At 37.9% G+C, this 15,780-nt stretch overlaps 1 protein-coding gene across 3 annotated transcripts in view; it reads right to left on the minus strand.

Annotated features, from left to right (window-relative positions):
• Window positions 1-678: 678 nt before the first annotated feature.
• tpd52 (tumor protein D52) overlaps window positions 679-15,780 on the minus strand; it is a 60,285-nt gene continuing 45,183 nt past the window's right edge. Inside the window, exons 5-8 of one of the 3 annotated variants that reach the window (XM_043689099.2) lie at window positions 4,499-4,525; window positions 4,186-4,227; window positions 2,516-2,564; window positions 679-1,776 (exon numbers count right to left, since the gene is read on the minus strand). In XM_043689099.2, the coding sequence (XP_043545034.1) occupies window positions 1,654-1,776; window positions 2,516-2,564; window positions 4,186-4,227; window positions 4,499-4,525 (241 nt within the window). In that variant the 3' untranslated portion in view covers window positions 679-1,653. The remainder of the gene's footprint in view (window positions 1,777-2,515; window positions 2,565-4,185; window positions 4,228-4,498; window positions 4,526-15,780) is intronic. The other 2 variants (XM_043689100.2, XM_043689101.2) reach the window with 2 other exon arrangements.

Consider the following 15,780-nt stretch of genomic DNA (forward strand, 5'->3'; position numbering starts at 1 on the left):
GGAAGTTGAGATGAGGAAAAAGGCTTCATGGATTATCTTTATAAGATCTCCTCCAGATTTTGTCACTGACCAAAACTAGTACTCAAGAAGCAATGTGACCGGTACCTTAAACACTTAACCCAATTTAAATGAAAAAAAATTATTTGTAATCCCAGAGTTTCTACACATTCAATTGTCATCTGGAATGATTAATTGGCTCACTTTCCTAGTCTGAGATTCCCACTGAATTTCTATTGAATCCTTAATACACAGTTGCAAAACATTCTTTCATGTGTCTTTCCTCCATCACTCAAAGATAAACTGATAAAGTTAAAACATTTCTTGGCTCTTTAAACTGTTTTGATTCTAAATAAAGTTAATGCCCCCGAGGGGTACCGGTCATTTAAATGTGCTGTATTTAACCCATTGGATTGCATTTCCTTGTGCCAGATCACCCCGATTACTTGCAGCAAATGAGATGACAACCAATGTAGAAATTGTAGAACACTTACTCAGGGCTTAATTGTTTAGTGTGGGAAGCTTGCATATTGAAATGTGGTCATTTTTGATGAAGTTTAAAATAAAACTGCTTTATATCTTCATTAAGACAACTTTACATATAAGCAATACGTGAAATATTGCTTTAATACAGTGGGTTAAGTTCCAATCAATTCTAGTGAGACAAAACATTTCACAATGAACATTTTACCATCAGCAATCTTTATTAAAAGTTTTTTTAAAACATATCAAGACAGCTGGGACTGTACAGCATTTCATCCAGCCAAGTGAACAAAACCAAAATTACCCTTGTACAATGTTAACATTAAACTCTAACCTCAAATATTTCAAATATGCACTAATGCGACATCTTTTAATCAATGCCATCCATTCATTTGGTCAAACTCAGACCCCAAAATTCTGAACCTTAAATGCTGCTAACTGTCAACATGCATTAAAATGAGGAGTGACTGTACATTTACAACCACCTCTCAGATATGAACAGATTTAAATCACAGAACTGAGCACTTGTGCAAGAAAATACTTCGCCAGGTACTAAAGTGAAAATCAGATGAGTAGGTCGCTATTTGAGCCAAAAAAGAATACTGAATTCCACATCTGAAGAGAATGCCATTCAGACTGTGGCATTTCCTACAAAGGTGTCTTGTTACCTTATAGCTTGAACAAATAACATTTCCAAAAAGTAAAGAAAAAGCTTTCACATTGTATTTAATCGGCATCTAATTTTAGAGTAACCTAACAAAAAATACACATTCACTTTGAGCTGAGTCATTGCTTGCATGTCTGTCAACAAACTAATGCTATCCATTTCAACAGTTTGAAATAATTTTCTTTGGAAAAACAGGAATGGAAGTTTAATGCATCTCAATTTAATATTCCAATCAAGACCGTTTCATTGGTATAACTTGGAGCAAGAGTTTGGGACAGTCATTAAGCCAAGTATTTTCACCATAACATTTTTTTGCTTTTGAGGACCAAAGTAGTTTTACATTAAATCCAAATTTAAAGTGTAGTAATCCAGGGGCTGACCAGATCTTGTAAGCTGTTAAATACAAGACACAATGTCATGAGACAGAGACACAATTAATGGGAAAAAAGCCATTATTTGCAACGAGTACCATTTGCTTGATTTATACTGTGTCAAAGAAGAGCATTTTAATGAGCTTCTTGAACATCTGAAACCTCTTCTGTAATGGCCTCTGTGGCACTTGCATTTGCTGCAGAGTTTAGAACATTCCCAAAATCGCCACCTCCTTCCTTGTTGCCTGCAACCTTAGACTGAGAAAAATCAAATGAATATAGATTATTAAAAAGATGAAATATAATCTACAATTAAACAAAAACACGTACAAAACACTGAAGTAATGCTTTGACAATTTACTAAAGTGTACTCATGTTAAAAATACAATCCTATAAAATTCAAAATGAATAGTTTTGTTGAAAATCACCAAACGGAAAGTTCATATCTATTCTCCCTTTACAATTAGCTTGCATAATAGAATACCCACAAAATCTATTTTCCCATCTCGCCACAAAAAAATTGCTTTTTTGACCACTGACTCATTAGCAGTACAGGTCTGCAAGATTTGTAGATGATTTTTTAACATGGTGAGAACCAGATATCAATTGTCCTCATCACTGAAGCATCACAGTAGGTGCCTTTCCACTCAAACAGCGCAAAATATATTCTCAGTTGCTAAACCCAAATAAAAACGTGAGCTGTTCTCGGTCATAACCATCTTCCCAGTGACCAATATTCAGGGAAAAATCTGAAGCAGAAGGTCTCCAAATATTAGTTAGTCAGAAGATTTTGAAAAAAATAAAATAGACCATATATACATGTACAAAACCTCTGGGTTTCCAAAGAGATGTGGAGGAGTGGTCACACGCAGAAAGGAACCGGAAAGATCTGACATTCTAAATTTTAACTGCCCAAAGCTATACTTTTTAATCTTTGTATTAAAGATTTTATTCACCAACCCAAGCAAAGTTTCAAAAATGTGAACATACACACTACCTTTAAGCTTTCAACTCTATCTTCAAATGACTTGAAAGTTGGTGAATTTCTGTAAGAATAGATAGATAAAGATTTAAACAAGTGTTTGTTACCAAAAATGACATATTTCGACAGCCATAATATTTTAAAAGTAATCAAATTTAGCTTTGTTTTCTAAAACTATTGCGGAATGACAGATCTATCTTGAATTACTTTTTAAACGAGCATTTGATAACAGTCTAGATCTAGGATATTTACAGCAAAGCCAACAGGAAAAAAGATACCAAACAGAAAAACGGATACAGAACAACATAAAATCAACTTTGGTAGCATTATAGGACAGAAATCTATGCTATGATGTCCTTGAATCATTTGAAAATGTATTAGGAAATCACAAACGATACTGTAGTGCAATGCAAAAATTGTTCAGGCAAAGTAAACAAAACATATACTCTAAAAAGATCATTTTTAACCTGGTCATACTTCAGTAATACTAGGGGTAAAGAACATTTGGCAAAACTTAAAGGCATATTCCTCTGGTCTTTTCTTGAAACTGCCACGTCCCATACTAGCTCCTGCTGGAAAAATAGTATGCTGCAATATTTGCAAAAGGAGTAACAAAATCAACATTGCTATGGCATCCAGGAACAGCAGTGCGAAACTTGGGTCTGAATGTTTTTTCTTCCACACAGTGGAAGACTTAACTTCAGTTGAGCATCTACCTAGACCTGAAGAAAGTGAGGACCGCAGATGCTGAAGGTCGGAGTTAACAAGTATATGGCGCTGGCAAAGCACAATGTCAGTCCAAGGAGCAGGGGAGTCGATGTTTCAGACATGAGCCCTTCATCAGCCCTTATGCCCGAAACGTTGACTCCTCTGCTCCTCGGATGCTGCCTTTGTGCTTCTCCAGCGCCACACTTTGACATCTACCTGGATCTTGCCACTCAATTGCACTGTACGGCTGAAGCTTTGCACAAGTGCAGTGTCGTCGGGTCATCCAACTGTCCCATTATCAAAAGTAAAACTTGTCCCCTCTCCCATCCATGAAAAACCATGCCAAAAAAAAATCTAGAAGCTGCACATAAATTGATTATCTGGCAGGGCCTAAGAATGGGATAATGCTGGTTAATCAAATCTACCAATTAAGGGAAGTTATATTCCTCTGGATAAAAGGCAACATGCTGCTCTGTCCTCAAAGCAAGGGGCAACATCCAGACACCACATTAAAAGTATCATAAATGAAGACCAAGCTAACAACACAACCTTCAGACAGAAAAAAATTGTCAGCTTCACTGACAGTTGCTCTGAACACAACATTTTTGTTCAAAATAACCAAAACTGACCCAATAATGTCAATGCAAAGCCAAGAACCTTTGTTCATTCTACAACATTAATATCTCAACACTGAAAATAACCAGTTGTTAAAAGGAAAAAAAAACTCAAATTCCCATGACGAGAAAGTCCATTTGTATATCGCTCAATACCAAAAGTTCATCTCTACCATTCCCACAATGAAACCACAAATTTCAAATCAGCAAAAACCACGAGAACATGACCAAGTCAACATTCAAATTGGAAAACAAAGTTCAAAGTTCAAATATCATTCCATAGAGTCTGATAACTATAATGTGCTAACAAAACTTAGACAATGAATTAGCCATTAAAATTTTATTTCAATGCATATACAGTACCTCATAGCAGGCATGCTAATTGAGTGTCGTAGGGAGTGAATGCTAATCGGCCAGCATTAAGGAAACAGCAAAAGGTTAGTTTAAAAACATGTAATACTTGATTTATGACAAACAGAATAATAGGAAAGTATGTTGCCAAAGCACTCTTCCATTTTAAGCATTAAAAGGAACAATTTTTCATTTGTGGCTCAGCAGACCACTCTTCTACACACAGTACATCAATTCATGCATTTCTACTCCCAAGTAATATTTAATTTCATGAAGTGAACAGATTGATTTTGTGCTTCATTATCATAAAGTACACCTTCCTTACCTAAAAGAATGTGAAAAAGCATGTAATCTGCAGGATGTCATCGTGATACGGTGAGCATTAACAAGAAAATTGAACACAAAACAAGTCACTACCACTGTAAATTTAATTGATTTTGAACATTTCAAACTTGGCTATCCTTAGTTATAGTAAAACAATTCTAAAGTAGCCAGACTTTTCAGAAATGGTTTGCATTAACATAAGTTCCTAAACAGGTAATTCTCTAACCATTAGGGTGCAGGTATCTATTTTTGTAGAGGTGACTTTTAAAAAAAAAAGTTTACACGAATAAATATATCTGCAAGATATTATATCTCCTCGCAATGTTCACAACGTAATCTTGCAAATTTATAAAAGTCAGCCCAAATACTTCTAGGCTCAAGACGGTGTTAGATACAGCAACTCTAGCCTACTGCTTCAAGGCTCAAGCAAACAAACAGCAGTTCAAATTAACTATTCTTTTACTACAAAATTATGGCTTCACTTCCAAAAGCAAAAGAAATACATCATAAAAACAATACTTTTACTACTTCAGTTTAAAATAGGATCAGATATTCAGAACATGCATCAAAAACCCTCAGATTTAAAACCAAGGTTTTGAATCAAAACCATGAGAAATAAGAATGGCATTAAAGTATAACTAGGGGAGCAATAGCAAACAAGTAGAAATTCAAATTCGCTCCAATTTAAAATGTTAGGCAAAATAGAAAAAGAAAATGCTGGAAATACTCTGGGCTGGTAGCATATGTATGGAAATGGTTTCCCCCTCCACAGATGCTGTCTGACCTTGCTGAAAATTTCACATTTCCTGCATCAGCCTTGTTCTGTTTTTGTATTAAAACCTCTCACATATTGCTCCCATTTAGAAATCACAATCAATGCATGTGTTGCTGAGTAGTAAAGCATTCACTCAGCTCAGAGGTTAAGTGACTTTTACTTCGGTTAAGGGCAGGACCAGCTGCCAAAATCAGAATCTGAAAGTTCTTGACATTTAATAGAATTTCTCAAGTTACACAATGCATTTTATGCTTCAGCATTGGTAGTGAGTATAACCTCCAAAAGCCATAGTTCTCTAAATTATGACAAAGTTCTGCTCTAGCATCATTGAGAGTAGCGTTTGTAGCCCACAATCCATTCACTTTATCATACTGAGAAACAGTTTTGTTTGCCAGGTGCTTCTAATCAGTTTCTTTCCCTAATTGCTACCACCCCTGTTCCTCCAAAATTTCTTCCTCCCTCATGACTAACTCAAGATGGGGCAGAGTGATAATGTCAGCAGCCCTTCAATATGCCATAAGGGTGAATATTCTGGGCACACAAACCGGAGGTCATAATTGTAAAGTCAATCAACTTGTGAAGGGCACCTTCACATCCTGTCCTTATCACTCTCAGGGTGGGAATCAAGAGTCACAGAGTCATAGAGATGTACAGCATGGAAACAGACCCTTCGGTCCAACACGTCCATGCCAACCAGATATCCCAATCCAATCCAGTCCCACCCTCCCCCACCCGGCCCATATCCCTCCAAACCCTTCCTATTCATATACCCATCCAAATGCCTCTTAAATGGTGAATTGTACCAGCCTCCACCACTTCCTCTGGCAGCTCATTCCATACATGTACCACCCTGTGTGAAAAAGTCATGAATCCTAAATGATTTTGTTATCCAATTTCATTAATTCAAGCTAATTGCTACAATCTTACTCTTAATCAACTAGCACTTAGGATTTCATGATGCTTAGTACCTATAACATGTGGTATATAATAACAAATCTACAGCATAAAATAGAAGCAAAGAAATTTTAATAACTTACATCAGATTCCAACAGAATTCAGTTAAGTATCCAAAGCTTTAGACTGAACCAAACCTCTCCATAAGTTTGAATAAAATCACAGAAGGAGCTGATTACTAACTCTAGTTGTTGTGAGAGATGACAATATTTTTTTAAAAAATCAAAGTAATTCATCTCCATTAAGTTTCTTTACAAGGGTGGACTGGCTCAAAGTTGCAGAGCATACAAGTGCACACTTTCATCAAAGCTCTTCAGGCAAACATAATTAAAACATGATTTGGAGATGCCGGTGTTGGACTGGGATGTACAAAGTTAAAAATCACACAACCTGGTGTGTAAAATAATTAAAACAGTGATTATATTCTATTGAAGTAAACCTATATAGTTTAATTTCACAATATGTACTACAGGAGAAAGGATGCCAATTCATGGATATGATTGGTCAAGGTATGACAAGGCAAAAGAAAAGGCTACCATAGACTACTATCCATTAAAAATGTACAAGGTTTGAAAATACTCCTTTAGTTTGTAGAGGATGGATCTTCACGTGTCACTTGTAGCAAATTTAACTGAGCCACATTACCTCAAATTGGTTGCTAATCAACTATTAGTGTGCCCACATTAAGTGTTGCCTAATGACAGAATCACAACAGCAGATGTTTTGCTTTGAGTTTTGTGTACAGGCTGGATGAAGACAGTCTTTATCATACATGCACCCAAAGAAACATGTTTGACTCAATCAGCTAATCTTTGGGACATTTGGGATCCTTGTATGGTGTAACATCAGCACTGAAATCCATACATGCTGCTGCTCAATTGTGGGGTAGTCTGCTGGTGAAAAATATAACTTTGCTTCTAGTCAGTGGCTGCACATATAAAACAGGTTCTTAACATGTGTTTCAAACTGGAAATACTGCTATTTTCCAGGGTGCTTTTAGATATGCCAGGGGCTTTAAGTGAAAGTAGTGCCAGCCTTTGGCATATTTGCAAAGTTGATTGATACAGCAAACAATATTCTAATCAGAATAGCCATAATCCCACAAAGCTTGCAAGTGAGCAAACAGATCAATCACTAATAGCTACACTAAAGATAGTCGGATCTTACAAGGTAGTTCATTTACATTTGCGGGAAGCAAACTACACATGTAGAGACCCCTTCTCTGCAAATAATGGAACATATTCAAGTAACACTCGAACCATACAAGGACCACCTCCAACATGAGAAAATCTAACTATCACCCTTTAACATTCAAGGTAATACAATTGCTGCATCCTCCACTATTAACATCCTGGGGTTGTCAGTGACTAGGAACTGAACTAGCCATATAAAACTTGTGACTACAAAAGTTAGACTGAGGTTAGTAATGCTACATAGAATAATTCACTTCTTGACTCCCCAAAACCTGTCCACCATCTATATGGCACAAGTTAGGAGTGTGATGGGATATCCTCCATTTGCTTGGATGAATACAGCTCCAATAATATCCGTGAAGCTTGACATCACCCAGGACAAAGCAGCCCATCTGAGTGGCAGCATATCCACCTCATTCACCTGTTCCATCATCAATGCACAGTAACAGCAGTGTGTACCATCTACAAGAATGCAATAAATCCAAAAGTTCCTTAGAAAAACCCATGACCACGGCCATCTAGAAGGCTAAGGACATCTGATCTATGGAAACACCATTGTCTGAAAGTTCTGTTCTGAGCCACTCACCATCTTGATTTGGAAATATTTCATCATGCCTTCAGTACAGATGGGTTGAAATCCTAGAACGCATCCCATGGTAATGTCAGTGTACTTAAACCTAGAGACTGCAGCTCTAGAATTACCTTCAAGGGCAACTAAGGATGGTAATAAATGCTAGCCCAGCTAGGAATGTCCACATCCCATAAATGAAGTTTAAAAATTCTTGATAGCTTTCAATTACCCAGGAGTTTGAGTTGTACAGGTAGGGCACAATCAATGGAACACAAATGGCGGCATGCTGGCTTAGTGATTAGCACTGCTGCCTCACAGTACCAGGGCCCTGGACTAGATTCCCACCTCAGGCGACTGTCTGTGTGGAGTTTGCACATTCACCCATCGTCTGCATAGATTTCCTCCGGGTGTTCCAGTTTCCTCGCACAATTCAAAAAGACGTGCACGTTCGGCCATGCTAAATTGCCCATAGTGTTAGGTGCATTAGTCAGAGGGAAATAGGTCTGGGTGGGTTACTGTTCAGAGGGTCAGTGTGGACTTGTCTGGCCAAAAGGCTGGTGTTTCCACAATGTAGGGATTTCAATCTAATCTAAATAGATGGGGGAAAAGACTTCAAATGTATACTTACATATGTGGAAGTATGTGAAAATCCAAACAAAATTTTGTGGAATCAATGTGATCAGTTCTGTTGTACAACAGGTTAGCAAAAGAACACTTTTCTGGTAATATTTCTTGCTATACTAGCAATGCCACAAAATAGGAACAGTTATCATGTTAAATTCAGAACTAGGGTCCTTTCTTACTTCAGAAAGACCAATAAGCACTATTGAATGAGCTATTATTTGAGAGAATTTGTCAGCGATTGCAGCAAAACTCACTTCATATTCAACTGCTGTTGAGTCTTGAAAAATATTAAACTGCAGCAGTACTAATCCATATTATATTCAGAACAGGAAAAGCATGACCTCTTTAACAAATCACAAGGTCAAAATGACTGCAAACTCTTACAAAGCCTTTGAGTTTTGAGAAAATTCAATGCAAAATTGTACATGCAGGAATAATTTGAACTAACTACTTATAGACATTGTTATTTTCAATTAGAAAAAGATGTCCAGAAGCTGCAAGCTACTGCACTGTGGGATATTCTTATGGGGGTGGGGGAAAGAGAAAGGATAGAACACTACAGGGTTTTATGACAAATAAAGCAGTAAGTGAACCAACTGCATTACTTGCCTTTAAATGGAAGCACCCTCTATGTACTGGAAAAGGAAGTGAGTCGATGAGAGATAAAGTGAGGTTACTCCAAGACGCTTCAACATCATTCAAGCATATTTTCCCCTCTGGTACTGCACAGAGATGCTCTTTTGCAAGAAGGCCTCAGTTCTTTCCCAGATGTGGTAAAATGCAGCAAAAAATTCAACTATTTATAAATATTTACATCCTCCAACATGTCAAGTGGGGTGTTGATTTGTAGAGGATACTTCCATTCAAGAAATGAAGACAAAGAAAGTTTAGATTGCCTACCTTTGCTCTTCATTCCAGCATCTTCCACAGGTCACACTGTCAGTAGTATTTAAGAGGAGGGGATGGTTGTGGGAGAAAAGGCAACCTTCTCAATCTAGACGAAACACCTTCCTCCAGAACAGACCTGCCAAAGTGCACGTCATTCTTAACCAACAAACCCAAGGAATAATGCTAAGAAAAACTATATGGGTTTTCCAAGTCACACCCTTTCATGTGTAGTTTACAAATAAGCTAAAAGGTTAGCCTATGATGCGAATATAGTTGAATGATGACTGAACTTCTATCTGAAGACTTACATATGGTATGTTTAACAAAGAATAAATTGCAGATGTTTCTTCAGTTAATTCTGCTGATGTAAAATTGAAAGTAAGTGTTAATCTGGTACACGTTGGCTTCTAGTTTCAAACCTCAATAAGCTAAAATCCTATTCGTAGCTATGAAATAGAACTTATACTCTAGCATAAGTTCCTTAGAAGGAGCACAAGGAAAATAGTTTTACAACATAAACACGTTAAGTACAAAGTTTTCAGACTGCATCAGAAAATCTACCTTGCCAGAAAAGATTCAATTATTTAAGTACAAATCTTATATTCATCTTGGCAACTGAAAATCACCATAAAAAAATGGGAACAGAAGAATTTTTTTGAAATGTAGAAACTTAAGGAAAATATGCTCCATAAAGTTACAAAACAAAAAAGACAAAAATCCTGAAGAAATATCAGAAATCTGAATTAACTTTGCTCAAAGTTCTTTCACAAAACAAGATACAAAGTGAGTTCTAATAAGTGAACATCTTGGGGAAAGTTGGCAAAGACTGCATCACTGGCATCATTTGCACTCACCCACAAGTCTAGGTTATAGACTTAGCCTTTAAAAAAAGTTACATCTTCTGTAATTGTACTATTTTAAAGTTTGTTTCTTCTACACTTGGGTGGTGCCAATCAAGCTTACTGAAGATAAGGTGAGATCAGTTAAGTAGGGGCCCTGACCTGGTTCTATAACTGTCAAATGGCGGATTCATTGGAATCTCTGTTATATAAATAATCTCAGTGCCTTACTCAGACTGCAGTGGGAGTGAAACCACAAAGGGAGTTCAATAAGGACAGGAGGAAGGTTCACTGTTTCTTGTTCACTCTACACCAGTCTTTGATCAGGAGTTGTCAAACTGCACAAGTGAACATAGTTTGAAGTATAAAACAGTAACTTCACAAAAGAACAAATTCAGTAATCTCAACTTCAGTCTACAGTAAATTATACAAATGCAAGCTTACATTACAGCAGGGCAGCTCAGCCATGCGGAATAGCATCCTGTGACACGTTGGAAAAAGTAAAAACTCCATGGGACCTAAATGTATCACTGGTTGCAGAAATGCCAGCTCCTAGTTTCAGAGCTTGAGTAGTGGAGGCCTCAACTGCGATGGACCCACAAAGCTGAGTTACACAAAATGTTGAGGGGTGGTCATACCCCAGCTTAAGGGCATGCAGAGAGAGTTCAAGAAACCAAGGAGATATTACAGAAGCCCCAAAGTCCTCCTGAAGATTTGATTTTCCAATTCTGGATACTGTGAGGGCAATGGTTCCTCAAAGGAATGCCAAAAAACAGAGAGGAAGAGTAGTAGGGATGGTGATTTGTTTATTAGGGGAACAGAAAGGTATATGTTCAGCCATAAATGCAACTCCAATCACACATTCTCAACCCTGGCATCAGGGAGACAATGAAACAGTGGCTGCAGAATATTTGTCTGAGGGAAGTCATGGAACATATTGGTTAACATGAATGTAGGTTGGAAGGGCAACTGCGGTTCTGCAGTCAGAATTTTGACAGCTAAGTTGAAAATTAGCAAGCTGGGACAGCAAAAGAACCTCTGCATTACTCACAGCCCTAGGTGAAAGGGGATTGGATAAAAGAGACAAGAGAACACAAACGCATACTTGGAAAAATAACAGCAGAGAGGGCTTCAAATTCCTGGGACTCGAGAAAGGGCCTTGCTCCAGAGGAGACAGCAGCCTGAACAAGCTGGACGGATTGCATCAGAATATAGTTGAACTGAGTTCCTTGTAGTGCTTTGGTAGTCTTGCTGGAAAAGCTTTAAAATTAACTCTGCAGAGATGGGAGAACCAGGAAAGTACACTAAGATAGTAAAATACTGGAAGAGATGGTTGGGCAAAGAATAGAGAGTATCACTTTCATAGGTGGGGTTGAAGCAAAGGCTGCAGGGCAATGGACAGAGACAAAGGGGACATTCGGGGGTGGAGGGTGCAGACAGAGAGGGAAGGTCATGTTAGTTTTACTTTCAGTCTTGGCTAGTTCTGCAGAAGTCTCCGTGGAAGTAGACTGATGCATAAAGCAGTTCTTGAGAAAGTGGAACAATAGTTTGATTGATTAATACTTATCTTAGAATAATGGGTAAGGGGTTTAATGCTTGGCCCAGACCAGAAGTATCCAGATCATTTGAACTCAAGTATATAAAAGCTCCAGGAAGAAGCTATCGATCTTCCAGACAGGGAGATGAAGTCATAGTTAAATCTATCAAGAATTTAAGGAAGAGATCCTCAAGTCAGAGGGGACCTTTTGGGAGCTGGAGAAGTTGTTCTGTGAAGATTGTTTAGTTAGTTATGTTTTATCTCCATTTCTTTTAGTTAATAAACTTTTACTGGTGAAACAAAATCTGCAACATTCCTCCACAATGTTTCAGAAAATCCATCCCCTGCACCAAATCATGATCAATCAAGCCGGATTTCTCTCTGGGATCGGATTTGTCCAGTAATAACATTAGCTAGAATCAGAACACTATGATGCAAAATGTGTGCTGAATCCCACAAGGTGTGAAAAGTAGACTTTGCTGCCAAGGATTGGAGACCAAGTTTTACAACAATGTGTCTTCATTCTGTTGAATAAGTTATTTGGTCAGTGAGTTTTTGCTGCAAGGATTTTTTTGAAAAAAAGTGATAACCTTGGTCCATCCTTCTTTCAGATAGAAATTCCTTGTGATTTATTGAAAAACAGCTGTTTATAACAATGATACCAGCATGGTAAAATAAAAAATGCAGATACAGTCTACTATGGTCATCACATCCCAATTTTACCAAGACAAAGGCAGAGCAAACGAAGGAACGTCAATGTACAAGAAAATGCTCAAATCATCCATCAGCTAGCAAGCCATTTTTGTACCGTGCACTTCACAAGTAACTTTAAGAAAAATATATATTTGATAAATGAATAGTAGATCAAAAATATCGAGCTTGCACTTCGGCTTGAAGACCATTGGGGTTTAAAAATCACCAAACTTCATTCTTGCTAATTTATGTACAAACAGTGGTACAGAGGGAGTGGTTTAGAATTTACAAGTGAAGTAAACCATGCTAAATCTAAAGTTTGACATTAATCTCTGACTTGAAGGTAAAGATTTGGCCTTTGAATTAAGCTTGAATCAATGCAAAATTTAAGTACACATTTTATCATGTACAAACGGAAACTTAGTATGTGGCAAATGCTACTGTGAAGTTAAGGTGCAATCAGAAGAGTTCTGCTCCTGACATACATTGACAAGAGGACAAATTTGCAGACAACTTTAGGGTGTAATTGCTCTCTCTTCTGATGGCATACAAGTGAGTAATTGAATTTGTATGTGAAAGTCATATAGCAAAATTGTATTAATAAAATATTATAGTACAACTGCACCCAATTTCACTAGTTATCAGCATCTTTGAAAGCCAAAAGAGTATACCATAGGCAGATTCATCAGGTTCACAAAGGTGAGCTTCTATTTTTTGTCAAAATACCTTCTGAAATGCTTTTGGCCAAAATGCTGATATTTAAAATAGTGCAGCATTTTAAAAGAAGAGATAGAAGCACTATGTAAGGAACCAATGTCAATTTTGTTACAGTCAGTATTTTTGAATATTGTAATGTTGCACTTCAAAAGCATACCATTTCAAATTGAATGCAGTATTTCTATGGCAATTCTTTAGTAATCAAATGCTATTGGCAACACTGGACATGCATAAATTTTGGTCAATGCAGTATTCCTAAATACATTTTGAAAATTGAAACAAATTGTCAAGTAAATAACTATATTGCTACTAACTTCAAGGTAAAAGAAAAAAAAAGACCATTTGACTATAAATGCCAATCTACAATATAAAATATTCAAACTAAATGTTTAACTAAAACAATTTAGCAAATAGGTTTTTAAAATAGGTTGTCATTCAGTTCAATGTATAAATAAAATGGATTTGAAATATGATGGAGAAACCAAGACAGTACTAACTTCAGTCTACAAACTTCATCAGAATGCAGGTTTTGAGCAAACTATGCGTACTCATGAAGCTCAGGTTTTTCATTATTCAGACAAAATCCAATAGCACTGCGCATTCCCATCCTTTAGGATACTGTTAATAATTATTTGCACAAATACATAAATACAATGAGTCAGATCAAATAGTTACATAAGAACATTTATGATTTACTCAGCTTTATAAAAATTCATGAGATGTGGGCATCAGTGCTAGTGCCAACATTGGTGCCATACCACTGATTTGCAATACAGCAGAAAATAAATTTTCTAGTCAGCATATTGAAAAATCTAGTCACAAATCCAGTATTTGGTCTCCATTTGCTGTTATAGAATATAATGTGGAGATGCTGGCGTTGGACTGGGATGGAGAAGATTAGAAGTCAGACAACATCAGCTTATAGTATTTGAAAATCACAGGCTTTCAGAGCGTTGCCCCTCTGTCAGGTGAAGTGAGAGAGGCATACAGGCACAATTTCTAGGCAGACAGATCAAAAGGTCACTCAAATGGTGTAAGGTGGAGTGTCATCAGGCTGAATAATAGATCTCGGCAGGTGATCAAGATTGTCAGACAATGTGAGCAAAGTGTCAACAGCTGAATAACAAGCGAAGGGATAACCTATAACCAGATTAAATGAGACAGATAACTGCAAAAGATTCAAAATATGGTGATGCTGGAGAAAAACCAAATACAGGGGAATCTCGATTATCCGCAAGTGATGGGTGGGCACTATTTCATTCGGATAATCAATTATTTGGTTAACCGATTAAATGACATTCCTCTGGGGTTCGGAATTTTTAAAGTCTGTTCCCCATTCAGGAGACTGCAGCAGCACACAGCTTGAGGCCTTGCCCCCACCCTGCAACACCGTCCAACACCGCCCCTCTCTCCGGGGCAGCTGGACTGTATACCAAGACTGCTGCAGTTGCCTTTGTGGGTAAGTCTCCAAATAGCACGTGCGCGTGCGCACACACAGCCACAGCGCTCCCCACAACTTGTAACTGCAACTTTTTGACAGGTTCCACCGTTGCCCTGTTCAGGACAATGTTGGAGATATTATCTGGGGAAGGGGGGTTTAGGGTACACCCGTGTAGAACTCCATGGAAAGTGTGGGGAGAGAGAGTACGGGCAGCTATTTAGATTAGATTAGATTACTTACAGTGTGGAAACAGGCCCTTCGGCCCAACAAGTCCACACTGTCCCGCCGAAACGCAACCCACCCATTCCCCTACATTTACCCCTTACCTAACACTACATGGCCAATTCACCTGACCTGCACATCTTTGGACTGTGGGAGGAAACCGGAGCACCCGGAGGAAACCCACGCAGACACGGGGAGAACGTGCAAACTCCACACAGTCAGTCGCCTGAGGCGGGAATTGAACCCAGGTCTCTGGCGCTGTGAGGCAGCAGTGCTAACCAGTGTGCCACCGTGCCTGTTTAATCACTGTTAAAAACACATCTTTGATGCAATGTTTCCATCAGGACCTTGAGCCCTCCTTGGCATTATCCGATTTTCGGATAATTGGTATTCGAATAATCAAGGTTCCTCTGTAACTGGAATAATGTAATAGACGAGGTGCATTTCAAAGGTCTAACCAAAGCATTCCCAAACCTGTACAAACTAATTCAGGTAGAGACACCATAATTCATCAAGGTGATAGTGTCAAAACAGAACAATAAGGAAAATTTTACAGAAACAGAACAACATGGATAGGGTGCACAAATAAACCCAATATAACAGAACTTGGCCAGTGTCTGCTCAGTAATTTGCGCTATTTTGTGTATCTCGAAGTCAGTCTTGGAGGACTGTTATCTGAAGATCAGACGCTGAATGTCCTTGACCACTGAAATATTCCGACTGGGAGGAAATGCCCCTGCCACCTCTTTGTAATTATCCCTCTGCCTCATTTGATTGAATAATCAGTCATCCCCCTCACTTGTTATTCAACTGTCAACACTTTACTCAT

Source organism: Chiloscyllium plagiosum, unplaced genomic scaffold, assembly GCF_037043375.1.
Source record: "Chiloscyllium plagiosum isolate Xiang-an unplaced genomic scaffold, Cpla_swu_hap1 HiC_scaffold_4, whole genome shotgun sequence".
Classification (NCBI taxonomy): domain Eukaryota; kingdom Metazoa; phylum Chordata; class Chondrichthyes; order Orectolobiformes; family Hemiscylliidae; genus Chiloscyllium; species Chiloscyllium plagiosum.